This window comes from Trachypithecus francoisi, unplaced genomic scaffold (assembly GCF_009764315.1).
Source record: "Trachypithecus francoisi isolate TF-2019V2 unplaced genomic scaffold, Tfra_2.0 Lachesis_group21, whole genome shotgun sequence".
In the NCBI taxonomy this organism is placed as follows: Eukaryota; Metazoa; Chordata; class Mammalia; order Primates; family Cercopithecidae; genus Trachypithecus; species Trachypithecus francoisi.
In genome coordinates, this window is record NW_022681467.1 from 31,541,316 (window position 1) to 31,554,042 (window position 12,727).

The 12,727-nt window shown below is 43.8% G+C and overlaps 1 protein-coding gene across 4 annotated transcripts in view; it reads left to right on the forward strand.

Annotated features, from left to right (window-relative positions):
• The window catches only part of CNBD2 (cyclic nucleotide binding domain containing 2), a 72,427-nt gene that overhangs the window by 41,511 nt on the left and 18,189 nt on the right, over positions 1-12,727 (forward strand). For all 4 annotated transcript variants that reach the window (XM_033186278.1, XM_033186280.1, XM_033186279.1 and 1 more), the window contains one exon: positions 10,505-10,682. In XM_033186278.1, coding sequence (XP_033042169.1) covers positions 10,505-10,682 — 178 coding nt within the window. The remainder of the gene's footprint in view (positions 1-10,504; positions 10,683-12,727) is intronic.

Sequence of the window (12,727 nt, forward strand, 5' to 3'; positions counted from 1 at the left end):
GTGCAGTGGTGCAGTCTCAGCTCACTGCAACCTCTGCCTCCCAGGTTCAGGCAATTCTCCTGCCTCAGTTTCCTGAGCAGCTGGGATTACAGGCACACACCACCACGCCCAGCCAAATTTTGTATTTTTAGTACAGATGGAGTTTCACTATGTTGGCCAGGCTGGTCTCGAACTCCTGACCTTAAGTGATCTGACTGCCTCGGCCTCCCAAAGTGTTGGGATTACAGGCATGAGCCACCACACCTGGCCTAATAACTCTTTAAGAAGGTATGATTGTACCATTTGACACATGAGGAAACTGGCTCATAGGGCAAATAAGTAGCAATGTGGGACTCTAGAGTTGGGATTCTAACCCAGGCACAACTGCTTCCAGAGCCCAGACTTTTTTGTCTTCATAAACATCTCCAGCCTTCTTCATTCTCCATTTCCTGTTGTTGGACATAGACATTGTCAAGTAACAGCCTCTAGAACTGGCCAGGGTGATAACCAGGCTTCCTGATTCTAGGGTAGTATTGTTTCCATTCACAGCTCTGTGATGGCATTTTTATTTTTTTCCCCTTCCATCCTCTGCAGATCTTTTTGTGTCACCCACTTGGGTCAAGAACCCCAGCCCTCAACAGATATTTGCAGTGACTCAGGTGTCTTATCTCTTACCTCATGCTCAGTACTGGCATGCTTCTCCCCACATCCCTTGAGATTGTAATCTATGTATCCTGGGCCCTTCTCCCCAAGGTCTGCCTTATAGATACAGCCAGTCCTCCTGAGATTAGAACTGAGGCCAACACAGGGAGGCAGAGGAGAAGGGTGGAAAAAGGAGAGGTTGGAGCTGAACAGAGCTCGATTTGAGTCCCACTTATTAGCTGGGTAACTTTGGTGAGTACTCAAAGTCTCTGGGCCCGGTTTCTTCATATCTACCTTGGGTAGTGTCATGGTTGGGAGCATAGACTCAGAGTCCACTGCTTCTGCTTGAATACAGGGTCCTTCTCTTATTAGTGATGTGATACTGGGCAAGTGACTCTATGTCCACGTGCATCAGTGCCCTCAAAGTCTGTAAAATGTAAATAATGGTCCCTATCTCATAGGATTGTAATCACGTTGAGCAAATTAATATATAAAAGCTCTTAGAACACTACCTGGCTGCATAGGCAGATGGCAGATGTTTGTTATCATTACCACACAGGCTACTAGGAAGGCCGAGTGAGATGATGTATGCATGAGGCCTTGTAAGTACTCAGTAAATGTTTCTTCTCACATCAGTTCTTGTTTGTCGCTTTTCCACTGTCAATCCATCAGAGAAAAAGCTGCATCCCACAAATTTTGATATGTTGTATTTTCAGTGTTACTCAGTTGAAAATACCTTTAAATTTCTCTTTTGATTTCTTTTTTGACCCATGGACTATTTAGAAGAGTGTTTCCAAACATTTGAGGGATTATCCAGCTATCTTTCTGTTATTGATTTCTTTTTTCTTTTTCTTTTCTTTTTTTTGAGAGGGAGTCTCGCTCTGTCACCCAGGCTGGAGTGCAGTGGTGCAGTCTTGGCTCACTTCATGCTCCACCCTCTGGGTTCAAGCAATTCTCCTGTCTCAGCCTCCCGAGTACCTGGGATTACAGGCACATGCCACTAAACCCGGCTAATTTTTGTATTTTTAGTAGAGACGGGGTTTCAGCCTGTTGGCCAAGCTGGGCTTGAACTCCTGACTTCTGGTGATCTGCCTGCCTCGGCCTCCCAAAGTGCTGGGCATGGTGGCACATGCCTGTAGTCCCAGCTACTTGGGAAGCTGAGGCAGGAGAATTGCTTGAACCTGGGAGGCAGAAGTTGCAGTAAGCCAAGATCACGCCACTGCACTCCAGTCTGAATGACAGAGCAAGACTCTGTCTCACAAAAAAAAAAAAAATTATTGATAGAGTTGTTAAAATCTCCAGCCATAATTATAGATACATTTTTCTCCTTGTATTTCTGTCTGTTTTGCCTCATATATTTTGAAGCTCTTTTTTTTTTTTTTTTGAGACGGAGTCTCGCTCTGTCACCCAGGCTGGAGTGCTGTGGCCAGATCTCAGCTCACTGCAAGCTCCGCCTCCCGGGTTCATGCCATTCTCCTGCCTCAGCCTCCCGGGTAGCTGGGACTACAGGCACTGCCACCTCGCCCGGCTAGTTTTTTGTAGTTTTTAGTAGAGACGGGGTTTCACCATGTTAGCCAGGATGGTCTCGATCTCCTGACCTCGTGATCCGCCCGTCTCGGCCTCCCAAAGTGCTGGGATTACAGGCTTGAGCTGAAGCTCTTTTATTATATGCATAGATGTTTGGGATTGAACTCTTAATCATTATGAAATGAATTTATTTGTCCCTGGTAATATTCTTTGCTCTAAAACCTACTTTTTCTGATATAAATTCAACCACTTCTTTTGATTTAATGTAGCTTCCTTTTGGTTAATATTAGTTTGGTATATCTTTTTCCATCCTTTTGTGTTTAACCTATTTTTGTCTTTATATGTAAAAGTGAATTTCTTAAAGGCAGCATATAGTTGGGTCTTGCTTAAAAAAAATCCTATCTGACAATCTGCCTTTTTATTGAGATGTCTAAATCATTGACATTTAATGTTAATATTGATTATGTTTGGATTTAACTCTACCATCTTGCTATTTTTTTTTTCTATTTGTCACACCTATTCCCTTTTTATTCTGTTTTTCCTTGCCTTTTGGATTATGTATTTTGTATAATTCAATCTTATTTTCTTTGTTGGCTTATTAGCTGTTTGTGGTATTATTTTCACGGTTGCTTTATGATCATTGTATATACTCTTAACTTATCACAATCTACCTTTAAGTGATATTATGCCACTTCATGTATAGAATCAGAACCTTACAATATATTTCCATTTTCTCCTCCTGGATATTATGCTATTGTGATATATTCTACTTTCTTGTATATTAAAAACCTTACCATACATGGTTATTACTTTTGCTTTAAACAAGTATCTTTTTTTTTTTTTTTTTTGAGATGGAGTTTTGCTCCTGTTGCCCAGGCTGGAGTGCAATGGCACGATCTTGGCTCACTGCAACCTCCACCTCCTGGGTTCAAGTGATTCTCTTGCCTCAGCCTCCCTAGTAGCTGGGATTACAGGTGCTCGCCACCATGCCCAGCTAATTTTTTGTATTTTTAGTAGAGACATGGTTTCATTATGTACGTTGGCCAGACTGGTCTTGAACTCCTGACCTCAGGTGATCCACCCACCTCAGCCTCCCTAAAGGCTGGGATTACAGGCGTCAACCACTGCACCCAGCTTAAACAAGTATCTTTTAAGTATATCTAAAAAATAATAAGAAAAGACTCTGACATTAACCTACATAGTTACTATTTCTGATGTTCTTTGTTCCTTTATATAGATCCAGATTTCTACCTCATACCATTTCCTTCTGCCTGAAGTACTTCCTTTAACATTTCTTGTGTTTCACGTCTGTTAGTGATGAATTATTTCAGTTTTTCTATGTCTGAAAACTATTTTATCTTCATTTTTGAAAGAAATTTTTGCTGGATATAAAATTCTAGGTTGACAGGTTTTTTTCTTTCACTAGTTTAAAGATGTTGCATTAAGGCCTGTTTTTTGGCTTACATTGTTTTCAACAAGTCCATTCACATTTTTATTTATTTGAGACATTTTCTGGCTTGCATTGTTTTCAACAAGAAGTCCATTAACATTTTTATTTATTTATTTATTGAGACAGAGTCTCACTCTGTTACACAGGCTGGAGTGCAATAGTGTGATCTTGGCCCACTGCAACCTTTACCTCCCCGGTTCAAGCGATTATTCTGCCTCAGCCTCTTGAATAGCTGGACTAGAGGCATGCGCTACCATACTTGGCTAATTTTTGTATTTGTTATTGTTGTTTGTTTCTGAGATGGAGTCTTGCTCTTGTTGCCCAGGCTGGAGTACAACGGCACAACCTCGGCTAGCTGCAACCTCCGCCTCCCAGGTTCAAGTGATTCTTGTGCCTCAGCCTCACAAGTAGCTGGGATTATAGGTGCCCGCCACCACACCTAGCTAATTTTTGTATTTTTAGTAGAGATGGGGTTTCGCCATGTTGGCCAGGCTGGTCTCAAACTCCTGACCTCAAGTGATCCACCTGTCTTGGCTTCCCAAAGTGCTGGGATTACAGGCATGAGCCACTGCACCTGGCCAACATTTTTATTTTTGTATGCCCTCTTTGTATAACCTTGTATATTTTCTGTACACAGTGTACCTTTTTGCTTTGGCTGATTTTGAATTTTTTTTGTCAATAGTTTTAAGCAATTTGATTATGTTGTGCCTTGGTATAATTTTTGTCATGTTTCTGTGCTTGAGGTTCATTTAGTTTCTTGCATTCCTGGGTTTGTATTTTTTAAATCAGATTTGGAATATTTTGACCATTATGTTTTCAAAAAAGTTATTTGTCTTTCCCTCTCCTCCACTTTGAGAACTCCAATTACATGTATATTGGATTGCTACATGTGTATTGGATTGCTGTGTTTCACAGCTCACTGATGTTCTGTTCATTTTTTTTAATTCTTTTTTTTTTCTTTGTGACATTTTGGATAGTTTCTATTACTATGTCTTCAAGTTTTCTAATCCTCCTTCTGCATAGTCTAATCTGCTGTTAATCCCACCTAGTGTACTTTTCATTTTAGACATTTTAATTTTTATATCTCAAAGTTTGATTTGGGTCTTTTTATAATTTCCACAACTCTACTTAATATACACAATATTTTTTCCTTGGAATATAATTACAATAGCTGTTTCAATGCCCTTATGTACTAATTCCATCATATGTGTCACTTCTGAGTCAGTTTCAATTCATTTTTTTCCTCTTCATATGGTTTATATTTTCCTATTTCTTTGCATCCTTCATGATTTTTTAATAAGATGCTAGAAAATGTGGATTTTGGGTACTGCATATTTGTTATTCCTGTAAATATTTCTGAACTTTGAGATGTAGTCACTTGGAAGTATTTTGATCTTTTCAAGACTAGCTTTTAAATTTGTTATGCGGGGTCAGAACAGTGTTTAATCTAGAGCTAATTTTCTCCCATTCATGAAGTAAAACCATTTTGTGTATTTCAGAATGCCCCATGACTTGAGAGGTTTTCTATTCTAGTTATTGGGAACAGGACTATTTCTGGTCCTGTTTGAGCTCTGATGATTTATCCCTCTAATCATTTGGGGTGATTCTTTCCCCAGCCTTGAGTAGTATACTATGTAATAAATTGCCCCAAAACTTAGCAACTTAAAATAACAGACATTTACTTCTCCCAATTTCTGTGAGTCAGAAATTTGGGCATAGCTTAGTTTGGTGCTTCTGACTCAAGATCTCTTATGACCCAGCTACTTGGGAGGCTGAGGCAGGAGGATTATTTGACTCCAGGAATTCAAGACCAGCTTGGAAAACAGCAGGACTCCATCTAAAAAAAAAAAAAAAAAAAAAAAAAAAAAAAGGCCAGGCGTGGTGGCTCACACCTGTAATCCCAGCACTTTGGGAGGCCGAGGTGGGTGGATCACAAGGTCAGGAGATCAAGACCATCCTGGCTAACATGGTGAAACCCCGGCTCTACTAAAAATACAAAAAAATTAGCTGGGCCTGGTGGCAGGTGCCTGTAGTCCCAGCTGCTCAGGAGGCTGAGGCAGGAGAATGACGTGAACCCGGGAGGTGGAGCTTGCAGTGAGTGGAGATTGTGCCACTGTACTTCAGCCTGGGCGACAGAGTGAGACTCCATCTCAAGAAAAGAAAAAAAAAAAATCTCTTGGGGTTGCCATTGTCAGCCAGGGTTGTGGTTTCATCTGAAGGCTCCTCTCAGAGGGACCAACTTCCAAGCTAACTCACATGGCTATTGGCCAAGTGTCTGGCCTCATGGGTGTCTCTACAGGGCTGTTTCATGACATGGTAGCTTGCTTCTCCAAGAATGAGAGAGAGCAACAGAGAACATGCCCAAGATGGAAGCCACAGTCTTTTTATAACTTAATCTCAGAAATAAAATCTCATCACTTCTGCTGTATCCTGTTTTAAGTGAGCCCAACCTACACTTAATGGGAGGGTATTACACAAGTGTGTGACTAGTAGGAGGTGGGGGTCACTGGCAGCCATCTCAGAGGCTGCCTACCACTGGTAGTTTCCCATTACACTCTCAGCTGTACTTCAAGGGAAACTCTCTGCAGATCTTTGGAGTTCTGTCTTTATGCAGCTCTCTTCTCTCTGGTTCCATGCTCTGTGGACTCTAGCTGCCTTGTCCTCCCCTATGTCTTCTGTCTCATCAATTCAAGGAGATTGCTCGGCTCCATCTGAATTACCCTCCCTGCCCTATGGCCCAGAAAATCTTTAGGCAACAAGCTGAGGCAGTAGTAGTGCTCACTTCATTTGTTTTCTGTCTTGTGTGGATGTTTGTCCTTTATTGTCTGATGTTCAATGTCTTTTTTTTTTTTTTTTTTTGGGACAGGGTCTCACTCTGTCACCTAGGCTGGAGTGCAGTGACCCAGTCATAGCTAATTGCAGCCCTGACCTCCTGGGCTCAGGCAGTCCTCCTGCCTCTCCTGAGTAGCTGCGACTATAGGTGTGAGCCACCACGCCCACCTAATTTTTCATTTTTTTTGTAGAGATAGAGTCTCACCTTGTTGCTTAGGCTGGTGTTGAACTCCTGGCCTCAAGGGATCCTCCTACCTCAGCCTCCCAAAATGCTGAGATTACAGGTGTGAGCCACCACACCCATCTTTCAATGTCTTTAAAACAATTTTTTTCATAAATGTTGTCCAATATTTTCAAGTAGAAGAGAAAATTTAGTCCCTGTTATTCCATCTTGGCTGGAAGCAAAAGCAGAAGTCTAGATCTGTGTTTTTAATAGTTGAGTTTTATTGTATTATATGCATATATGATAATTAATTTAATTACCTTTTACAGATATTTTGAATTCTTTTTCAAATGTTTACCTTACTGTGGCAAATTTCCTGGTGTGTTTATCTTTGCATCTGTGTGCAAGGAAACGTGTTAGACAAATTCTGAGAATTACTGGATCAAATAGTTCAACAGTCCCCAGCCTTTTTGGCACCAGAGACTAGTTTTGTGGAAGACAATTTTTTCACAGATAGGGGCAGGTGGTGACGGTTTTGGGATGAAACTGTTCCACCTCTGATCATCAGACATTAGATGGAGCACACAACCTAGATCCCTCTCATGCACAGTTCTCAGTAGGGTTTGTGCTCCTATGAGACTCTAATGCCGCCACTGATCTGATAGGAGGTGGAGCTCAGGTGGTAATGCTCATGCACTCACCACTCATCTCCTGCTGTGCAGCCTCATTCCCTTTTTTTTTTTTTTTTTTTTTTGAGACGGAGTCTCGCTCTGTCGCCCAGGCTGGAGTGCAGTGGCCGGATCTCAGCTCACTGCAAGCTCCACCTCCCAGGTTTATGCCATTCTCCTGCCTCAGCCTCCCGAGTAGCTGGGACTACAGGCGCCTGCCACCTCGCCCGGCTAATTTTTTTTATTTTTTAGTAGAGACGGGGTTTCACCGGGTTAGCCAGGATGGTCTCGATCTCCTGACCCCGTGATCTGCCTGTCTCGGCCTCCCAAAGTGCTGGGATTACAGGCTTGAGCCACTGCGCCCGGCCAACAGCCTCATTCCTAACAGGCCATGGACCTGTACCAGTCCATGGCCAGGGGATTGGGGACCCCTGAAATAGTTAATACGGTGCATACTGGCTATGTACATTTAAAACGCTGATAGATATTGTTGAAGTGCCTTTCCGAAAGATCATTCTCAGGGCTTTTTATGTGTTTTGTTAAGCCAGATCTACTCCTTGTGGAATTTGGATTTATTCCCATTAACATTAATTTGAGGGGCCAGGCATGGTGGCTCACGCCTGTAATCCCAGCACTTTGGGAGGCCAAGGTAGACGGATCACAAGGTCAGGAGGTTGAGATCATCCTGGCTATAACACCATGAAACCCTGTCTTTACTAGAAATACAAAAAAATTAGCCAGGCGTGGTGGCAGGTGCCTGTTGTCCCAGCTACTTGGGAGGCTGAGACAGGGGAATGGTGTGAACCTGGGAGGTGGAGCTTGCAGTGAGCCGAGATCGAGCCACTGCACTCCAGCCTGAGCAACACAGCAAGACTCCATCTCAAAAACAAAAAAACAAAAACAAAACAAAACAAACAAACAAAAAACATTAATTTGAAGAGTTGATTCTCATACTGGAGATTTTTTTTTTTTTTTGCTTTTTCTTTGAGATACAGTCTTGCCCTGTCACCCAGGCTGGAGTGCAATGGCACAATCTTGGCTCACTGCAACCTCTGCCTCCCGTGTTCAAACAATTCTCTTGCCTCAGCCTCTCAAGTAGCTGGGATTACAGGCATGCGCCACCATGCCCAGCTAATTTTTTGTATCTTTAGTAGAGATGGGATTTCACCATGTTGGCCAGGCTGGTCTCAAACTCCTGACCTCGTGATCTGCCCACCTCGGCCTCCCAAAGTGCTGCAATTATAGGCATGTGCCACCACACCCGGCTGGCGATCTCTTTTTTAATCAATGTTATTGATATATAATTTTTATATAATAGAGTACACATATTTTAATGTGTGTAGTTAAATGACAAATTAGAAAAAAAATTCTTTTTGAAACAAGGTTTCACTTTGTCACCCAGTCTGGAGTGCAGTGGCATGAACACGGCTCAGTACAACCTTGACCTCCCAGGCTCAAGTAATCCTCCCACCTCAGCCTCTTGAGTAGCTGGGACTTCAGGCATGTGCCACCACACCCTGCTAATTTTTGTATGTTTTATAGAGACGGGGCTTTGCCATGTTGCCCAGACTGGTCTCAAACTCCTGAGCTCAAGCGATCCTCCTGCCTTGGCCTTCCAAAGCATGGGATTACAGTGGCGTGAGCCACTGCACCCAGCCATAGTTCCATGACAAATTTATACCTCTACAGTCAAGTTATAGAACATTTCCATCACCCCAAAAAGTCCCCTTGTGCCCCCTCCCAGTCAATCTCTACCCCTCACCCCTGCCCTAGGCAACCACTGATTTGTTTTCTGTCATTATGGGTTAGATTTGTCTTCCTATGGTTTCATATAAATGAGATCATACAGTATGGACTCTTGTATCTGGCTTCTTTTACTTAGCATGCTGAGTAGTTTATTCCTTTTTATTTCTGAATTATATTTCCTTTGAGTTTTATTTTATTTTATTTTAAGAGATTAGGTCTTTCTATGTTGTCCAGGCTGAACTTGAGCTCCTAGGTTCAAGCAATCCTCCTACCTCAGCCTCCTGAGTAGCTAGAACTCAGGTATGCACCACTGCAACTGGCTCTTGGTGATCTTTTAAAATAACTCTCATGGAGGGCCTATTATATGCTGGCACTGTGTTAGGCATATCACATTCTTTATCTGCAATTCTTTTTTTTTTTTTGAGGCAAAGTCTTACTGTTGCCCAGATTGGAACACAGTGTCGTGAACACAGCTCACTACAGCCTCAACTTCCTGGGCTCACGCAATCCTTCCATCTCAGTGTCCCCAGTAGCTAAGGCTACAGGTGTGCACCAGCATGCCTGGTTAATTCTTTAATTTTTTGTAGGGATGAAGTCTTGCCATGTTGCCTAGGCTGCTCTTGAACTCCTGGGCTCAAGTGATCACCTACTTCGGCCTCCCAAAGTGCTGGGATTACAAATGTGAACTACCATGCCCGGGCCTATAATTCTTACAATAGTTCTATGAGGGCTGTAATGATTATATGACTTGTCTAAGGTTCCATGACCAGTCATCCATTTATCTTTTATTGCTGACCCTGCCCCAATTTGAAAGCCCAGTTTGAATGCCAGGATAAATATGGTCTGTTAATGGAATGATATGAGCTTTGAATCCAAGAGACCTGAGTTCAAATCCAAGCTTTAACCTTTTTCTGGGTGACTTGAGCTCTGTGCTGTTCATCTTATCTCTTAAAGTATGTTAATCACCCTTCTCCAGATGTAATGGATGTAAAGGCTCTAGCAGAGGGCCTGCCACCCAGGGACATTGCATGGAGGCCACAGTGTTTTATCTTTGTTTTTTAAAAAAAAATTTCCAGCTGGGCACGGTGGCTCAAGCCTGTAATCCCAGCACTTTGGGAGGCTGAGGCGGGCGGATCACGAGGTCAGGAGATCGAGACCATCTTGGCTAACACGGTGAAACCCCGTCTCTACTAAAAAATACAAAAAACTAGCCGGGCAAGGTGGCGGGCGCCTGTAGTCCCAGCTACTTGGGAGGCTGAGGCAGGAGAATGGCGTGAACCTGGGAGGCGGAGCTTGCAGTGAGCTGAGGTCTGGCCACAGCACTCCAGCCTGGGCGACAGAGCAAGACTCCATCTCAAAAAGAAAAAACAAAACAAAAAAAAACATTTCCGCATGTGCTAGACCATCCAGGTTCCTGTGATAAGCTTCAACTACTACCACCATAACCGTCATATATGCAAAGATCCATAGTATCTTTTCCTGTGCTTTCTCTAACAGAATACTCTCCTATGGAAAGATTTAAGGAATTCCAGATCAAGTCATATCCTCTACAAGACTTTAGCTCCTTGAAACTTCTGCATCTCAAAGAAGCCTGGGGGTTACAGGGGACAAGCTTCAGCAGGAAGATCAGAACGTCAGGAGACACTCTTCCCAAGATGCTGGGCCCAAAGATCCAGTAAGCTCAGCCCTTGGCAGATAGATGGGTCCAGACTGTGGTTGCAAAGAGAGATAATACTTATATGGCAGAATGTCGGGGATGCTGGAGAGGGGGCAAAGGTGGAGGACACAGGTCAATCCCAAAGGGTTGTGCATGAGGCAGCCTAGAGATGTCCTGGTTCTGAGAGCCAGGACCTGCATTCTCCACCTGTAACTCACAAGGCTACTTCAGGCATTCAGCCATGTCTTTTCTCAGGGCCTCAGTACCCCATTTAAGGAAGAAGGGACTGGACAGATCTTCCGGCTCTGACATTCTGTTGGTCTGTGTGTTTCTGGGCCCTTTTGATTCTGAGCTGCTTCAGAAAATTGTGTCCATCTAAGGAAGGCAGTTATAGCACAGTAGATAAGAGCCTGTGTTTGGAATTAATCCTGGCTTGGCCACTTATTTTAGCTCTGTGTCCCCAGGCAAGGGACTTGACCTCTCTAAGCTGTATTTCTTGGTAGATAATAGCATCTAAGTCTTGGGGTTGTTACAAGTCAGCAGTTACTTGAGATACTGATAATTATAGTTAACACTTACAGAATACTTTTTGTAGCTGGGCATAGTGGCACATACCTGTAATCCTAGCTGCTCAGGAGGCTGACACAGGAGGATCGCTTGAGCCTAGGAAGTTGAGGCTGCAGTGAGCTGTGATCATGTCACTGTACCCCAGCCTGGGCAACAGAGCAAGACCCTGTCTCTTAAAAAAAAAAAGGAAAGAAAACAGGCTGGGCGTGGTGGCTCATGCCTGTAATCCCAGCACTTTGGGAGGCTGAGGCGGGCAGATCACCTGAGGTCAAGAGTTCGAGACCAGCCTGGCCAACATGGTGAAACCCCATCTCCACTAAAAATACAAAAATTAGCTGGGTGTGATGGCAGGCGCCTGTAGTTCCAGCTACTTGGGAGGCTGAGGCACAAGAATCACTTGAACCCAGGAGGCGGAGGTTGCAGTGAGCCGCAATCATGCCACCGTACTTCAGCCTGGGCAACAGAGCGAGACTTCATCTCAAAACAAAACCCCTTTTCGGTGCCTAGTACTGAATTATCTAATTTAATCTCCATAACAACTCTACGAGTACTATTATAATCATTCCCATTTTTCAGGTGAGAAAACCAAGGTATGGAGAGAGGTTAAGTTGCTTGTTTCAGGTTGCGCAGGTAGAAAGTGGCAGAGCCAGGACTCAAACCTGAGTGGCTCAGTGTTGTTATCGGTGCGATATGAGGCGGTATGCAAACTGGTGTGAGGTGGATGCAAACTGGGTGCTGTGCTTTTGTTTTTTCTGGTGAGAATGAAGAGCAGAAGAGGAGACTCAGTGGGGACCAGCCTAGAAGCGGCTCACTGCTGGGCCCAGAGGAGCACAGCCCCCTCCCCCTGCTACTTTTGAAATTGAAGTGTCATAATGAGACTAACAATGGCACCAGTGTCAAAATCCCTGCATTCCTGCAAGGGCCACTTCATGCGAGTCCTTTGCCTGTTAACATTTCCAAGCTGCTGGCCTCCATAACGAGCACCCTGTCACTTTTGAGCTGTGATGGATAATCCTTCCGAAGAATCTAGGTTGCAGTGAGCCAAGATTGTGCCACTGCACTCCAGCCTGGGCAACAAGAGCAAAACTCCATCTCAAAAAAAAAAAGAAAAGAAATTCCTTCTTGACTGGGCGCAGTAGTTCATGCCTATAATCCCAGCACTCTGGGAGGCCAAAGCGGGCAGATCACTTGAGGCCAGAAGTTTGAGACCAGCCTGGGCAACATGGTGAAACCCTGTCTCTGCTAAAAATTAGCCGGGCATGGTGGTAGGCACCTGTAGTCCCAGCTACTTGGGAGGTTGAGGCAAGAGTATCACTTGAACCCCAGAAGTGGAGATTTCAGTGGGCAGAGATCCCATCAGTGCACTCGAGCCTGGTGACAGAGTGAGACTGTCTCAAAGGAAAAAAAAGAAAGAAAAAAGAAAGAAATTCTTTCCTCATGCTGAGCATGAGAGGGCTAGCCGGGACTTCCCACCCAGTAGGCCTGGCTTGGCTGCA